The sequence below is a fragment of the Magnolia sinica genome, chromosome 15, assembly GCF_029962835.1.
Source record: "Magnolia sinica isolate HGM2019 chromosome 15, MsV1, whole genome shotgun sequence".
NCBI lineage: Eukaryota > Viridiplantae > Streptophyta > Magnoliopsida > Magnoliales > Magnoliaceae > Magnolia > Magnolia sinica.
In genome coordinates, this window is record NC_080587.1 from 76778889 (window position 1) to 76792403 (window position 13515).

The window sequence follows — 13515 nt, forward strand, 5'->3', positions numbered from 1 at the left end:
AACGTTAGGGTGGAGCTCAGCCTAACGTTGGGATCAAGCTCATCCTGATGCTGAGAGGTCGAGTTCTCTTCCTAGTTGGCCAAGGGGCGAGTGTTGATGGTATATATATATATATATATATATATATATATATATATATATATATATATAAAAGCAACCCACTAGAAAAAATTTACAACCCAAAAATCAGGCCATTCCAAAGAAAGGTGGGCCACACCTTGTGATTTAAATGTTTTCGTCGTGCTTTTATATGGTTTAGCCTTTCCAGGGTTTTGGATTGACCTGACTTTTGGGATCCAACAAGAACATGAGGATTCAAACATGATGGAGTGGATGGGGTTTACACATTTAAGGCTGGGCCCACACAACCTTGTAGAATGAGCTTATTTAGTAATGGCATCAACAGGACTAACCTTTTGTTAGTAAAACTCCATTTTAAACTCGGGTTTTCTGCAAATAACCTTGCATGATCAAATATTTAATTAAAACTTTGTGTAATCTAGAAATGGACACTAAAAAAAAATCATTTTTTGGGTAAACCAAATTAAAAACATTTGTTTTCTAAAACAAAGTACATTTTACTTAAAAAATCATTGAGGGTGATTAAAAATTAAAAAAAAAAAAAAAAAGATTTGTGATTTCGGGCGGTTGATAGAACTAAAGGGGAAGGTGAAAAATGTTAATGGATATATAAAGCAATTTATATGAAGATTACTTGTAAAATAAAGATTTTATTGAGAAAGAACATCATTCTAATACCTATATACATTGTAGCTAATTTAATTGAAATCTTCTTTTTTAACTTCATTTATAAATGAAAATTGCTCTAGTGGACACCTAGGCACCCCAATCCATTGATCTAGACTGTTCATTAGGTCCAATGCCTACTTCATAGGCTACCATGCAAACAACACACTGTTCAAGCAAATAGAAACCTTTTGCAATGGCCTTTTAATGTGGACAGTCAAGATTATTTTTACAAAAATAAGTTCAATCAATAATTTGATTCATCTATTTGTAAGCACATGGGGGTTACGGATTTTTCAGTCTTGACCCACAAATGAATGTAAAACGGAGACTGAAAGCCCGGTTGAGAAACGTACCCAAAAAGTATAGGAAAGGAAAGGACGTTACGGCTACAGCATTTCGGAGGGATGGCCTTGATACGAGGGAGTATTCAACCCACTAATGGAGCGGGAGCTTAAGTCAGTTCCTGTTTGATGTGGAGCGGGTCACGGATACTTTTATGTCCAAGATGGATTAGAGAAGGCCCGATCAAAGGCAGAAGTTATCAAGACCATCAAAACCTTAAAACAGGCATATCTCGCAAGCCGAAATGAGTTAATCGACGTATCATATATGATTTTGTGTAGGACAAGCTAATTTAGCCAACCAACTCGGCATAGCCAGGTTGCCCACACCGAATTTGTGAGATTCTATTATATCGACGGTCGAATTCCATGTTTAATTCCGTTTTTACCATAAATAATAAGTTTTAGTTTGATTATAACTCTTTATCCGTTGGGCTGAGTTGCGCCCAACATGAAAAGTGTTTAGAAAAATTAAGAGAATAACGTGGGTAAGCCACATAACACACTTAATACAAATAGAAAATTTACTATTTATAGCAAGTTATGAATTTTAAGGAGTTTTGGTTATAGTTTAATTCCTAAACTTATTCCAAGTCTTGTTATCCCTAGGTTATAGACTCATTTATTTCATCTATCAATATTCAACAAGCTTCTTTCATATATTTTAAAATTATTTCTATTTATTTTCCTCGTGAATTTGAAAAGTCTATGTGAGGAGTCCAAAGAAGCTCCATAGATTCGGAGTAATTATCCTCGAGTAAGACAATGATCCACCTCATCACATTCATCCCTGCGTCACTGTTACACTGCCTGTGGGCTGAGGCACTTTATAGTAGGTGATGAAATCCGTGGCCCCTCGGAAAAGAGGCCCCTTCTTTTACTAGTATAAGCGTAATTGTTGCAGTTGGTTTGGCGTTGAGCCGCAACGGCTTGTTGATTGACTTTATATAATTATAAAGTATAGGTTACTTAACATATTAACTCCCCACCTGACTGCATTCCACCTAGCACCTGCTGAATAGGCTGACCATTGCTGTAAAAAGTCGTATATGACTACTGATGAAACCGTGTAGCAAAGCACCTAATGCGTTTATCATATATCGTGGTCTATCCAGATTTTGCTGGTGTTTAGTGTATCATGGATTGCTTAGTTTTCAAAGAATTGTATTTTGTGGGGCAATTGTAAATAGCTCATCTATCACTTGGAAAAAAGGATGGAAGGCCAAATTAAGGATTGGATGGATTTGAATTAGTGTCATTTTTTCATGGTAGCCCTTGGAATGTATTATAGACTTAATGGATGGTTCATATCAATCAATTAAACTGTCCAAGTTAACAGATCAACTAACAGCATGTATGTACCAATTGCAAGGATTTTCATTGCAAAATTCACCAGTAATTCAGGCTGAGGAAGAGAAGGATTTTCATTGCAAAATTCACCAGTAATTCAGGCTGAGGAAGAGATTTATCAAAATACCCTCAGTTTTTTTTGGTTTTTTGTTTTATTTTTGTTTTTAGTATTAAATTGGAGAATTGTAGAGCCGACATGGTTGATGCATGACATCCAACCTATCTGTCATTTGTACTGAAAAATATGATCACTCAAACAGAAATTTTGGCGTATCCAATTATTGGATAGGTTACAAGTGAATTTGGATGGTGTAAATTATTTTTTATGGCGTGGCCCACCCAAAGATTGGATCTACCATATTTTCTATTCTTAATGAATTTGGATGGTGTTTATTTATTTATTTATTTATTTTTAATGGTGTGGCCCACCCAAAGATTTGATCTAGGGTGTTTTTTATTGTTTTGATCATCATTGTGGGTCCCTACTTATGGCTCAGTGGTAGACGGGGCGTGGAAATTAGCCAACAAGTTCTGTGGGCCCCACCACGATGTATGTGTCGTATCCATGCCGTCCACCCATTTGGAGAGAGTTTTAGTACATGGGCCAAAGAATGACGCAGATTCAAGCTCAAGTGGACCCCACCACAGAAAACAGTGGCACAATGATGCCACCGTAGAAACTTTCCAGGGTCTACCATATGTTTATTACCTCTTTATAAGTTAAAATACAAATATCAGCTTGATCAATGAGAAGGGAAAATACAAATATCAACTTGATCGATAACTTATATAACCCCGGAGAAGTTTTTAATGGTAGGGGTTCAATCCCCACCATTTTCTATAATAGGTCCACTTGAGTTTGGGATCTATCTTATTATTTGGCCATGCTCTAAATAACTATCCTAATGGATGGATGGTATGGATACAACACATAAATCATAGTGGGGCCCACAACTTGGTGATGTCAATTCAGTAGAAAATTTGCTACTGACAATGTTAGTAACTGGTAAATGGAGTCTATATTGGCGTCAAGGTCATGGGTTCGAGTTCTCATGTAATGTATGCAGGTAACATAATATTTACCTGATATTATCATGTGGGCCGTGCTTTAACATCCCTTTATCAAATGATCCACTCATATATTGAGAGGGGCAACAATTGCTAACGGTCAAGGTGGGCCCCACAAAGACGGCCATAAGATCAACCCGTAGATCCATAATTCCTCACCGAAGGTGGTGAAGGTTGGGTAGACATCTCATCTGTCACTTTTCCTATGGGCCCAGTGAGCTCGAGTATGAAGACGAATGTATGTGGAGAAGGATTGCCTACGGACGATGCTAGTAGGACAATGCTCTGTGGGCTCCACCATCATATATGTGTTTTATCCATGCCGTCCATTTAATTTTTAAGGTCATTCTAGGGCAAGCCCCACCATTATATGTATTTTATTTACCCCGTCCATTTATTTTTCCACGTCATTTTAGGGTTAGGCCCCACCATGATATGTGTTTTATCCATGCCGTCTATTTATTTTTCCCGGTCATTAAGGCAGGAGCCCAATAATGAGACAGATTCAATAAACGTTTAGCAATCTAATAGTTGGCTAATGAAATAAGATTTTTTTTTTTTGTTAATGATACATCTAATCTACCCATAATTTGTACGGTTTAGTGTAAATTAATTGTATGCCATTAATTCAAATTCTCAGTAATTTCCAACTGACTGCGTATCATCCATGACGCTCTAACAGAGCATCAAAGTATTTCTCATATAATATTAATAACATCTCCTGTCTTCCCAGCCGGTGCGTTCTCCGCTCCGAACGAGAAATGTTCCCATCCAAACGGTTGGACCGTAAGTTACCGTCCACCCAATTGATGACTTTCAGCTACCATGTAGTACGACATCTAACCCGTACAGTAGGTTGGCCCGGCCACGATGATCGCATCAGTCAAGAATCAGTTGTATCTATTCATAGAGTGGGACACACCATATAAAATAATCTATAGTCACTGATGAATAGTAAAATACAAGTGTGGTCCGCATGATCATTGGATAGTGCTGATTCTTACGCTAGTTGATTATCATAGTGGGACAACATATTCAATGGGTTGGATTTGATACGGATACGTTGGAAGATATCAGTCAGGTGGACAGTTAATATCATCCAACTAGTTGAATATGCACATCACCCTGTACTATATTCTAATATTATTCAACCACCTTTGATTGTCGGTTGGTTGATTATTGTCATTGACAGACAATTCAACAGATGATGGCCCACCCGTGAAAGAAAGGAGGTGGACCATCCACCTCCTGGGTGAACTTTTTAAGGCCGGCAACCGTGAAGAAAAATGGATTCCAATTTTAAAGTTGTTTGTTTGGATATGAAATAAAAATATTATATTTCAATTAAAACAATTACCCAACTCCCACTACTTAGATTTCATGTTATAAAATGCTGTAATAATTAATTACTATAATATGGTTTTCTCTTTATTATCCAAACAACATAAATTATCACTGGCATTCAAACATGGTCTCATTGTCATTTTTTCACGGGACCATTTAATCAATCAAATAGATGGTTGAAATTGGTTGATGGGTGGGGCCGAGGAGGAGTTTTAGACCCGACCCACTTAGTAATTAGGCCTATATTTTCACCATAGATCCAATTTGATAAAATTTGAATGATAGTGTTCCTTTTTAATTTTTAATTTTTCACCAACCTGTTGGGTGGGTAGATGAGAAAAGTGAAGTTTTCACATCCATTCATTTCTTTCCACCAAAGCAAACGTGTCACATCATCATCATCTAAGTCTTATCCTAGTTACTTGGTGTCGGCTATATAAAATCACTTCTGTCCGCATTCATGCATCCATCCATTTCCAGCAAAGCAAACACATCACATCATCATCGTCATCATCACCACCATCATCATTTAAGCCTAGTTATAATTACTTAAGGTCGGTCATATAAATCCAGTTCGTTCGAATTCAAGAATATAGATAATGCACGTCATCATCCTCATCGTTTGAGGTTGGCTACATAAACCTTATTTGTTTGAATTCAGGAATATAAATGATGCACCAGTTCGACTCTAGACTCTATAGCTGCTAACCTAGCACAACCCTTCTTTATACTGGCTCTCATAAACATGTCACATGCATTCTTTAATTAACTAATTACAATCTCCCTACTCTAATTAATTTAACTTTATTTATTATAGACAATTTCATTAGACTTGGAATTAATTAACTACTACCTACAACTTATCTAAAACCTAATCTTTGGGTCTCCCAAAATAGCATCACAAATATCAAGTAAATGAAGATATCAACTAAGTAAAATAGTAAAATAAAATGAGCATGAATGGAAAATAAAAATGAAATCAAAAAACCACTCTCCATATACTGAACATAAACCATAAGCCAAACAACCAACGGCAACACCACCCGTCCTCGACAGTAGGGTATCCTATCGGATCGGCTAGTGGACTTCTCGGGTATCCGATTGGATCGGCTAGTGGACTTATACGCAGTCCACCTGTCCTCGGCCGTGGAATTAATGGTGACATTTCAATCTAGGTTCCTCCTACTCGAACCGTCCGGTGGGCCCCTCACATCCATCCTAAACAGTAGGGCATCCTACCTATCCTTGATAGTAGATTTGAGAGTAGTGATCAGCTAAATTCAAACTTGTGTGAAATTAGTGGAATATATGTATTACTTTATACTTGGAATGAAATGGGTGATGACAGTGGATAAAATCTATTGAATATGTTTCACTATTATATAAAAATAGTAAACTTGTAGTAGAAATGTATGTTCTACCTTATACTTGGATTAAGATGAGTCAAATTGGATACATTCAAAATAAGTTTGGGTCAAATTGCCTTGAAACTTTTGAAACTAAACCTAATCCATATGTCCAAAAATTGAAATGCGACTCCTAAGATACTCATCTCTATTATAATCTCTTACTTCTAATGTGCATGTGTCTAATGTGCATGACACATGCCATTAACTAGTCATGGCACAATATTTACAAGTAGCATGTACTAATGGCAATTGCAATTGGAATTAAAACTAATATTATGGCTCATCTAGGCATCCAAAGGGGCTTGATATTCACCACAACTCACTCTCTCTCTCTCTCTCTCTCTCTCTCTCATGGTGAGTTTCATTCACATCCTGTAAAAGTTAAAAAAAAAAAAAAGAAAAAACAGAAAGAAGAATATTGGAAGGGAGTATCCAAATTATCCAATATCCCTGTCAAGTGCAAAGTCACAGGCAGATTTTAATTAGAAATGATAAATGGGTGCTGGATCCAATCACACCACACCCCACCGCTATCGAATATCCATTTAATAAGAGGGATGGGATCTCTTCAATAAATTTAGAACTCTGGTGTACATACCACCTTTAACGATGTCAACCTGTCAGGCCGAGCTGAACTTGGGTCTACTCTTGTCAGGTCGGGTCTACCTGGTCCCTTAGAACTTGAGATTGATGGGAAGTCTGGCCTATTTTACCACAACTACGCTGCTGTGGCCTCCCTTTGCCGTACACGTGGCATGCGTCTCAAACGGAAGCGGATTGGCTGCTGTACCTCACACCAGCTATATAGCTGCTGTATTGACGTCAGCAATTCTGTAGGTTTGATCACGATGTATGTGTTATATCCAAACCGTCCATCCATTTGACGAGCTTGTCTTAAGGCTTGAGACGAAAAATAAGACAGATCTAACTATCAAGTGGGCCACACTGCAAAAAGCAGTGGGGGAATTGAACGTCTACCATTGAAACCCTTTTTGGGTCGCAGAAGTTTTGGATCAATATGAAATTTGTTTTTCCTCTTCATTCAGGTCTTTGTGACCTTATGAACAGATTGGATGGAAAATAAACGTTATGGTGGGCCCTACAAATTGTTTAATGGTGAAGATCATTATCTCCGCTGCTATTTGTGGTGTGGTCCAGATGATCTTTGGATATGATTCATTTTCTAGATAATGCTCTAAAATGATCTCTAAAAATAGATGAACAGTGTAGATATAATAAATACATCACTGTGGGGCCCATGTAACTTTGATCTCCTTTGAACCGTTCGTACAACTCGGAGCTCGACGAGCGTCACGTACCTACAGCAGCTATAGAGCTGGTGTGTGGTACACCAGATATTCCGCTTCCACCCAAATTTGGTCCCACAAATGAATTGATTGATTTCCTTAGAATGAGGGGAATCTTAAGCTGGCCCACCAGAGGAGATCTCTTGTCTTTTCCTCTACCTCTCTCTCTCTCCAACTATATACATGTGAGAAGCTTTGGACATTTCTGCCCCCATAATTCGCTTCATCAGAGGGAGGAGATCTTTGAATATTCGAAGGCACACAAGAAGACATTTCAAAGGATTTCAGGGGTATTTTGAGTATCAGAAAATGTGATTAGTGCATGACGAATGGCTTAGGTTTCATTCACGGAAGGCAAGAAATGGGTTTTAGAAAACAAAAGCAAAAAAAAAGAAAAAACCTCTAGGAGGATTTTGCTATGGTGGTGGGTTTATACTCTTAAATTGCAACCTTAGATTCACCTAAACCGTTGATGTTCTCAATACCACTATTTATAATCAAGCTTCTATTGTTTACCATGACATTTGAATCTTTGATTTAAGAATCATTGAATGTTCATCTTCATACAAAAAAACTAGTTCCACAAATGTTTCTTAACATGGATTAGGGAGCGTAGAATCCAAAACATGTACATGGACGGTTCAGATCATCATTAAAAAAAAAAAAAAATGCAACCCAGATGTTAAAACCATGAAATATGTTCAGGACTCAATAGGTAGTCTATATAGATCGATTCAACTGTCCAACCGCCCAGATGCAACTAAGAGCACTATAACTTAGAGCCAGAAGCTTTTCTCTTACACACGCAAAAAGAAATGATCATCCAATACCCATCTCTAAAAGTATTCATCCATTGAGAATGTGGGAATCAATTGCCGGTCCAATCAGGTCCCCCTTTTGATGTGGGCCACTCCCAACAAGCACCCCCCTGCTATCCCCACTAATCCAAGGGCTGAGATCATCAGAGACGAGTGTGACGCAGAGGCATGGTCCACCCAATAATGGGTCCCGCTGGATGAGCAGTTTTATCCTAGGTGAGATGGGTCTGTAGCATTGCCACATGGAACATAAATCATAACATGAAGATGCCATTTTAATGCAAGTACATTTCACACAAAACATGAGAACCGGTCACCTGCAGGCCCCTGCACTGCCACTTGAGGTACGGGGCTTTTCTCTTCTCCCCTCAATGCATCTAGTGGCTAAAAATGCCCTGTACCCCTCAATGCATCTAGTGGCTAAAAATGCCCTGTACCACTACTGTGGTACAGGCATCTGTTGGTGATCACTTCTCCACGCCACCACCTAGCTCATGTCCAACTGCCAAAAAGGATTGTGCAATCCAAATAAGGAAATATACAATGTTTGGCCCAAATCACTGAAGCTCTGATCCAGTCAGCTGTCTGGAACATGTGTGGCCCACCTTTTAGTGTTCCAGACCATTCATATGGTGGGCTCCACTGTGGATGGACCATGCTTCAACACCCCAACCATCCAACAATCAGCCTACAAACGGACAGAAAAGCGTAACCCATCAACAATGGTTAGGATTGTTCAATGGGGCCCACTGAAAGATAGACCCCACCTCAACAGAACTCCGGTGATTCAGGCATGCATTGCATACATGGTCCTCACAACACGGTTTTTCCTCCCCCACAAATGGGCCATCTCCATAGTCCACAAGGAACAAACAGCAATAGTTTTTAATCCGTTCCAGTTTCATCACATAATCATAACCATAGAAACCCAAATCCAAACAACTAAAAATAGAGATAAGGTAACAAGTATTTAAAAACTATTACTCCGATACTTTCATAAACCAGACTTACTGGGAAATTCTCCATAGCTGGAAGCAGATCTGTTCTTCTTCCTCATTTCATCTGCCATTGATGACGAAGATCCCTGAAATAAAACGAGAACAAAGAACCCTTTATGGGAAGAAAAGGAGAACCCATTAACACAAACAAAGGAGAGACAGAAGAGGAGCTATGCCATGCTAAATAGAGAGAAACCATTGGCCCCGAAACGATATAGGTGGGGCTGGCCTATGGCTAACCAAAACCACTGATCTTATGGGCCTCACATGCCAAATATCACCCCCCATGAGGTGACAGGAAATATCCAATGAAAATGGACAATAGCAAAAAAATAATCAGCATTTAGCCAGGGACAAATCAGAAGGCTAGGATAATCCAAAGGGGGCATTTTTTGTTATTGTTGTACAACAAATGGCCCATTATATGAACGGTTTGGAGCACCAAAAGGTGGGCACCTCATGTATAGTTTATGGGGCCGATTGTAATGCTTAATCAAACATTGCATGGTTCCTCAAGAAGGAAAGGGAAGGAGAATTTTACTGACATTTAACTTATTTACAAAACACCAGCAGCCAGATTACAGCACCTCAGTACATGCCACCCTCCAGCAGCAGGTCGTCAAATCCCCAGAGGTCAATTGAGCTCCCACCAAACTGGCTCGCATCCCCACCGAGGATACTCTCAATAGATGGGTCTGAACTACCCTCGGGGTAAGGGATCTGCAGGAATTTCATACATGATTCGAAGGCCGACAGCTCTTCAGAAAGTTCCATTGTCATGTTTTCCTCGACCGGCACTGCATTCTCAGAATTGTTCTTCAGTCTTTTCTTCGGATTCGCATCTTCTATGAATTCTAACTCATCAGTTTCTGGTGTAGGTGCGAGAATGGATGAGATCTCAGGGGTTTTGGCCTCACGTTCCCACCCAAAATCAGAGCAATCAAAAGAATTACTCCCTTGATCTGAGTTGAAACAAAGGCGCCCACCATCAGAAGGCATGACAGAATTGAATTCCACTGGATTTCCATTTGCGGGGAAGGAACCCAAACACCCAGATGGCTTAACAGACGACTCCTCGCTCATAAACCCAAGAGTATCGTAGAACTCATGATCCGAGTTGTTGATGAAATTGAAGGATTGATTGGGTGTGGCTTTCTCAGACTTCAGAGATTTCTGAGAACTTGGTTTCACAGCGCGTTTCGGAGTGACCGTGGATGGTTCTTCAGGGAAATTCACCTTGGCTTTCTTGCCTCGGATCCTCCGAGCCTCGGCATCATAAGCTCTTGCAGCTTCTTCAGCAGTATTGAAGGTCCCAAGCCAGACCCGAACTCCTTTTCTTGGGTCTCTGATCTCGGCAGCCCATTTCCCCCATGGACGCTGTCGGATTCCTCTGAACTGGTTCTTTCTCTTCCTTTTCACAGATTTCTCCACAGACCCACTGAATTCCACAGATTTGGTACTAATAGAATCTTCTGTAATTTCAACATGCAAAGGGAAAGGAAGCAACCATGTGAAGGAAGACGTATATCAACATCATCAAATGTTTAGTTGTTTTCTATTAGTTCTTCTTGCTATGGAACTACTACAATCAGTGAAGAAAACAACAGAACAACCCAACTTCGCAGTGCAAGTAAAAATTTCAATCCTTTCACCACTATTTCGGTGATTCTAAAATTTTCTGTTTTGAAGTCCATAGATTGAAAGGATTTTGGGAAAACATCAGAACCCAAAAACAGAATTACAAGACATTGCTATAGAAAGAAAAAAAAAAGCTACAGACAAGTAACAATCCTAGGCTGCCCTTTTGGCCAAGACAATGAGAAAAATAATTTTAGAATTTCTACTCTTAGTAAAATTTCTAAAAAATCACGAAACAATACTTGTGTGGATAAGGAAGAGCCACAATTGCAAATTTTTGGAAATTCTAACAAGTATGCAAAATTACAAAATCACAAAGTATTTATCTGTGCTCCGGAAATGGCCATGAGACCCTTTTCTTTTCTTACATCTTCTTCCACTTTTTTTTTTCCTACTGAGAGAAGATAATGTTATTGAAAAAACCAACAATTCACATGCTAATTTGGCGATGATGGAGGAAAGTAAACACTCAGAAAAGGAATCCATGATATAGATCAAACATGGAACGATGAGGCTGAGGAAATCCGTCATTTTTATCTGTCTTTCCTTCATTTTCATGTGTTGGTCGATGGCAGGGATTGGATTTCAATAAACAGGAAATCACAAAGCATCAAATCCTGACTATTGAAACAAAAAGGGGGAAACAACCAAATATTGGGAGAATATTCATCATTCATCAATAAAGAGATCAAATCAGAACCCTCCCTTCTAAAATACTTTCCCCCATTTGATGATAAGGGAAAAGGCGCTTCTGTCTTTGATACAGAGGGAATCAAGGAAGTAAAAGCAACCACTAACTGAAAACAAAGACGAAAAGGGGGAAAAGAGAAGCTTCACATGAAAATCCTACATATCTGATTTCCAAGAAAAAGAAAAGTTCGAAAAAAAAAAAAAGATCAACAAGAAAGAAGAAAGAAAGATATTGAAAATCGCATAAAAACAAGTCAAAAAAAAGAAGAAGAAGAAGAAGAAGAAGAAGAGGGAAACCAAAGAAAATTCCTTTTTTATTTTTTATTTTTTTAAAAAACTTCCTTTGACATCCAGATGGGGAAAACAAAACAAAACAAAACTCTGAAATTGAGCAAAGATCAAGAAAAAACAAAAAAACAAAACGTAAAAAAGACCCACTTCATACCAAAAGAAGAAAACTAGCTAAAGATTTTTTTTTTTTTTTTAAACACTCACACTTCCTAACCATCAGAAAAGAAAAGCTAATTCATAAAAATTTAAAAAAAAAAAAAAAAAGCGAGCAAGAAAAAAGACAAGCTAAGGAAAAAAAAAAAAAATCATCGACAAGAAAAATCCATTTCACAAAAACAGCAAAAATAAATAAATTAATTAATTAAAACCCAAGAAAATAGAAGAAAAGTTAACTCCAGAAAACCCATTTCACAAAAATTGCAAAAAAAAAAAAAAAAACACTAAGAGAATAGGGAAAAAAACTAAACCCCAAAATACTCATATCACAAAAATTGCAAAAACCCCACGAGAAAATGAAAAAAAAAAACCAAATCGAAAAAATTGAAAAAAAAAAAAAAAAACTCGGTAACCAAAACCCCAATAAATCAAAATCCACTATCTTCTCATATACCTCGAGAGAAATCCGGTTTGGGAAAAGCAAACGGCTTTACATCCTCTACTTCATCCTCTTCGTCCGAATCGTCCTTGAAATCCTGAAAATCGGCCTCGAAATCGTCTTCCAATCCAACGATCTTCGGTTTCAGCGGCTTCGAGTAGTCATTTCTGCCACCCTTCCTGATGTTCGGCCACAGATAATCCGCTGTAAGTCGCCGCGATCGGCTCGGCGGGATGAAATCGGAGATGATTGCTCCTCCACACATCTTCTAGATCGAGTCCGAAATATCGGATCCTGAAATTTATAAAAACAAAGAGAAATATCGGCTCTGAAAATAACGCGAAATATCGGAAATGTCAGGTGTTCGAAAGACAGAGACGCAAATGGAAGGTGAAATGTTCTCAAGACACTCAGACGAGTCGAGACGCGCTTTTATTGGAAGGGTTGGTGGCTGAAATTACTTAAATGCCCCTGACTACTGCTGAAGGTGCTGATAGATCCAAACCGTTCATCACTCCGGCCACATCTTTGGGTCCCTAAAATTTTACTGAAATTCACTGATTAGGCAGGTAAAATGGGCTGTTGAAGATGATGATAGATCCAAGCCGTCTATTACGGTAATCACATCCTGAGTCGTTAATTTTTTTTTATTTACTGAAATACCCTGAGTAAAATTACAGGTGAGGGAGCCGCTGATAGATCCAAACCGTCCATTACGGCGGCAACAGCCGGCGTTACTTTATTTTACTGAAATGCCCCCGGTTAAGCAGGTAAAATTACTGTTGAAATGGTTCCTAAAATTTACAGAAATGCCCCTGATTAAATAGGTAAAATTACAGGTGAAGGTGCTGATAGATCCAAACCGTCTATTACGGTGGCCCCACCTTGGGTACTGAAATTTGACTGTTGGACTTTT

At 38.6% G+C, this 13515-nt stretch overlaps 1 protein-coding gene across 2 annotated transcripts; it reads right to left on the bottom strand.

Annotated features, from left to right (window-relative positions):
- Positions 1-9253: 9253 nt before the first annotated feature.
- LOC131228202 (ethylene-responsive transcription factor 1-like) lies at positions 9254-13012 on the bottom strand. Of its 2 annotated transcripts, none has more exons than XM_058224081.1 (3): positions 12615-13012; positions 9973-10857; positions 9254-9471 (listed from the first exon to the last, which is right to left on the bottom strand). In XM_058224081.1, exons 1-2 carry the CDS (start codon positions 12862-12864, stop codon positions 9974-9976), a joined length of 1134 nt encoding a protein of 377 aa, XP_058080064.1. In that variant the 5' UTR covers positions 12865-13012; the 3' UTR covers positions 9254-9471; position 9973. The 2 variants fall into 2 exon arrangements, with proteins under 2 accessions (XP_058080064.1, XP_058080063.1); XM_058224080.1 differs by having other exon boundaries at positions 9931-10857.
- Positions 13013-13515: the final 503 nt, after the last annotated feature.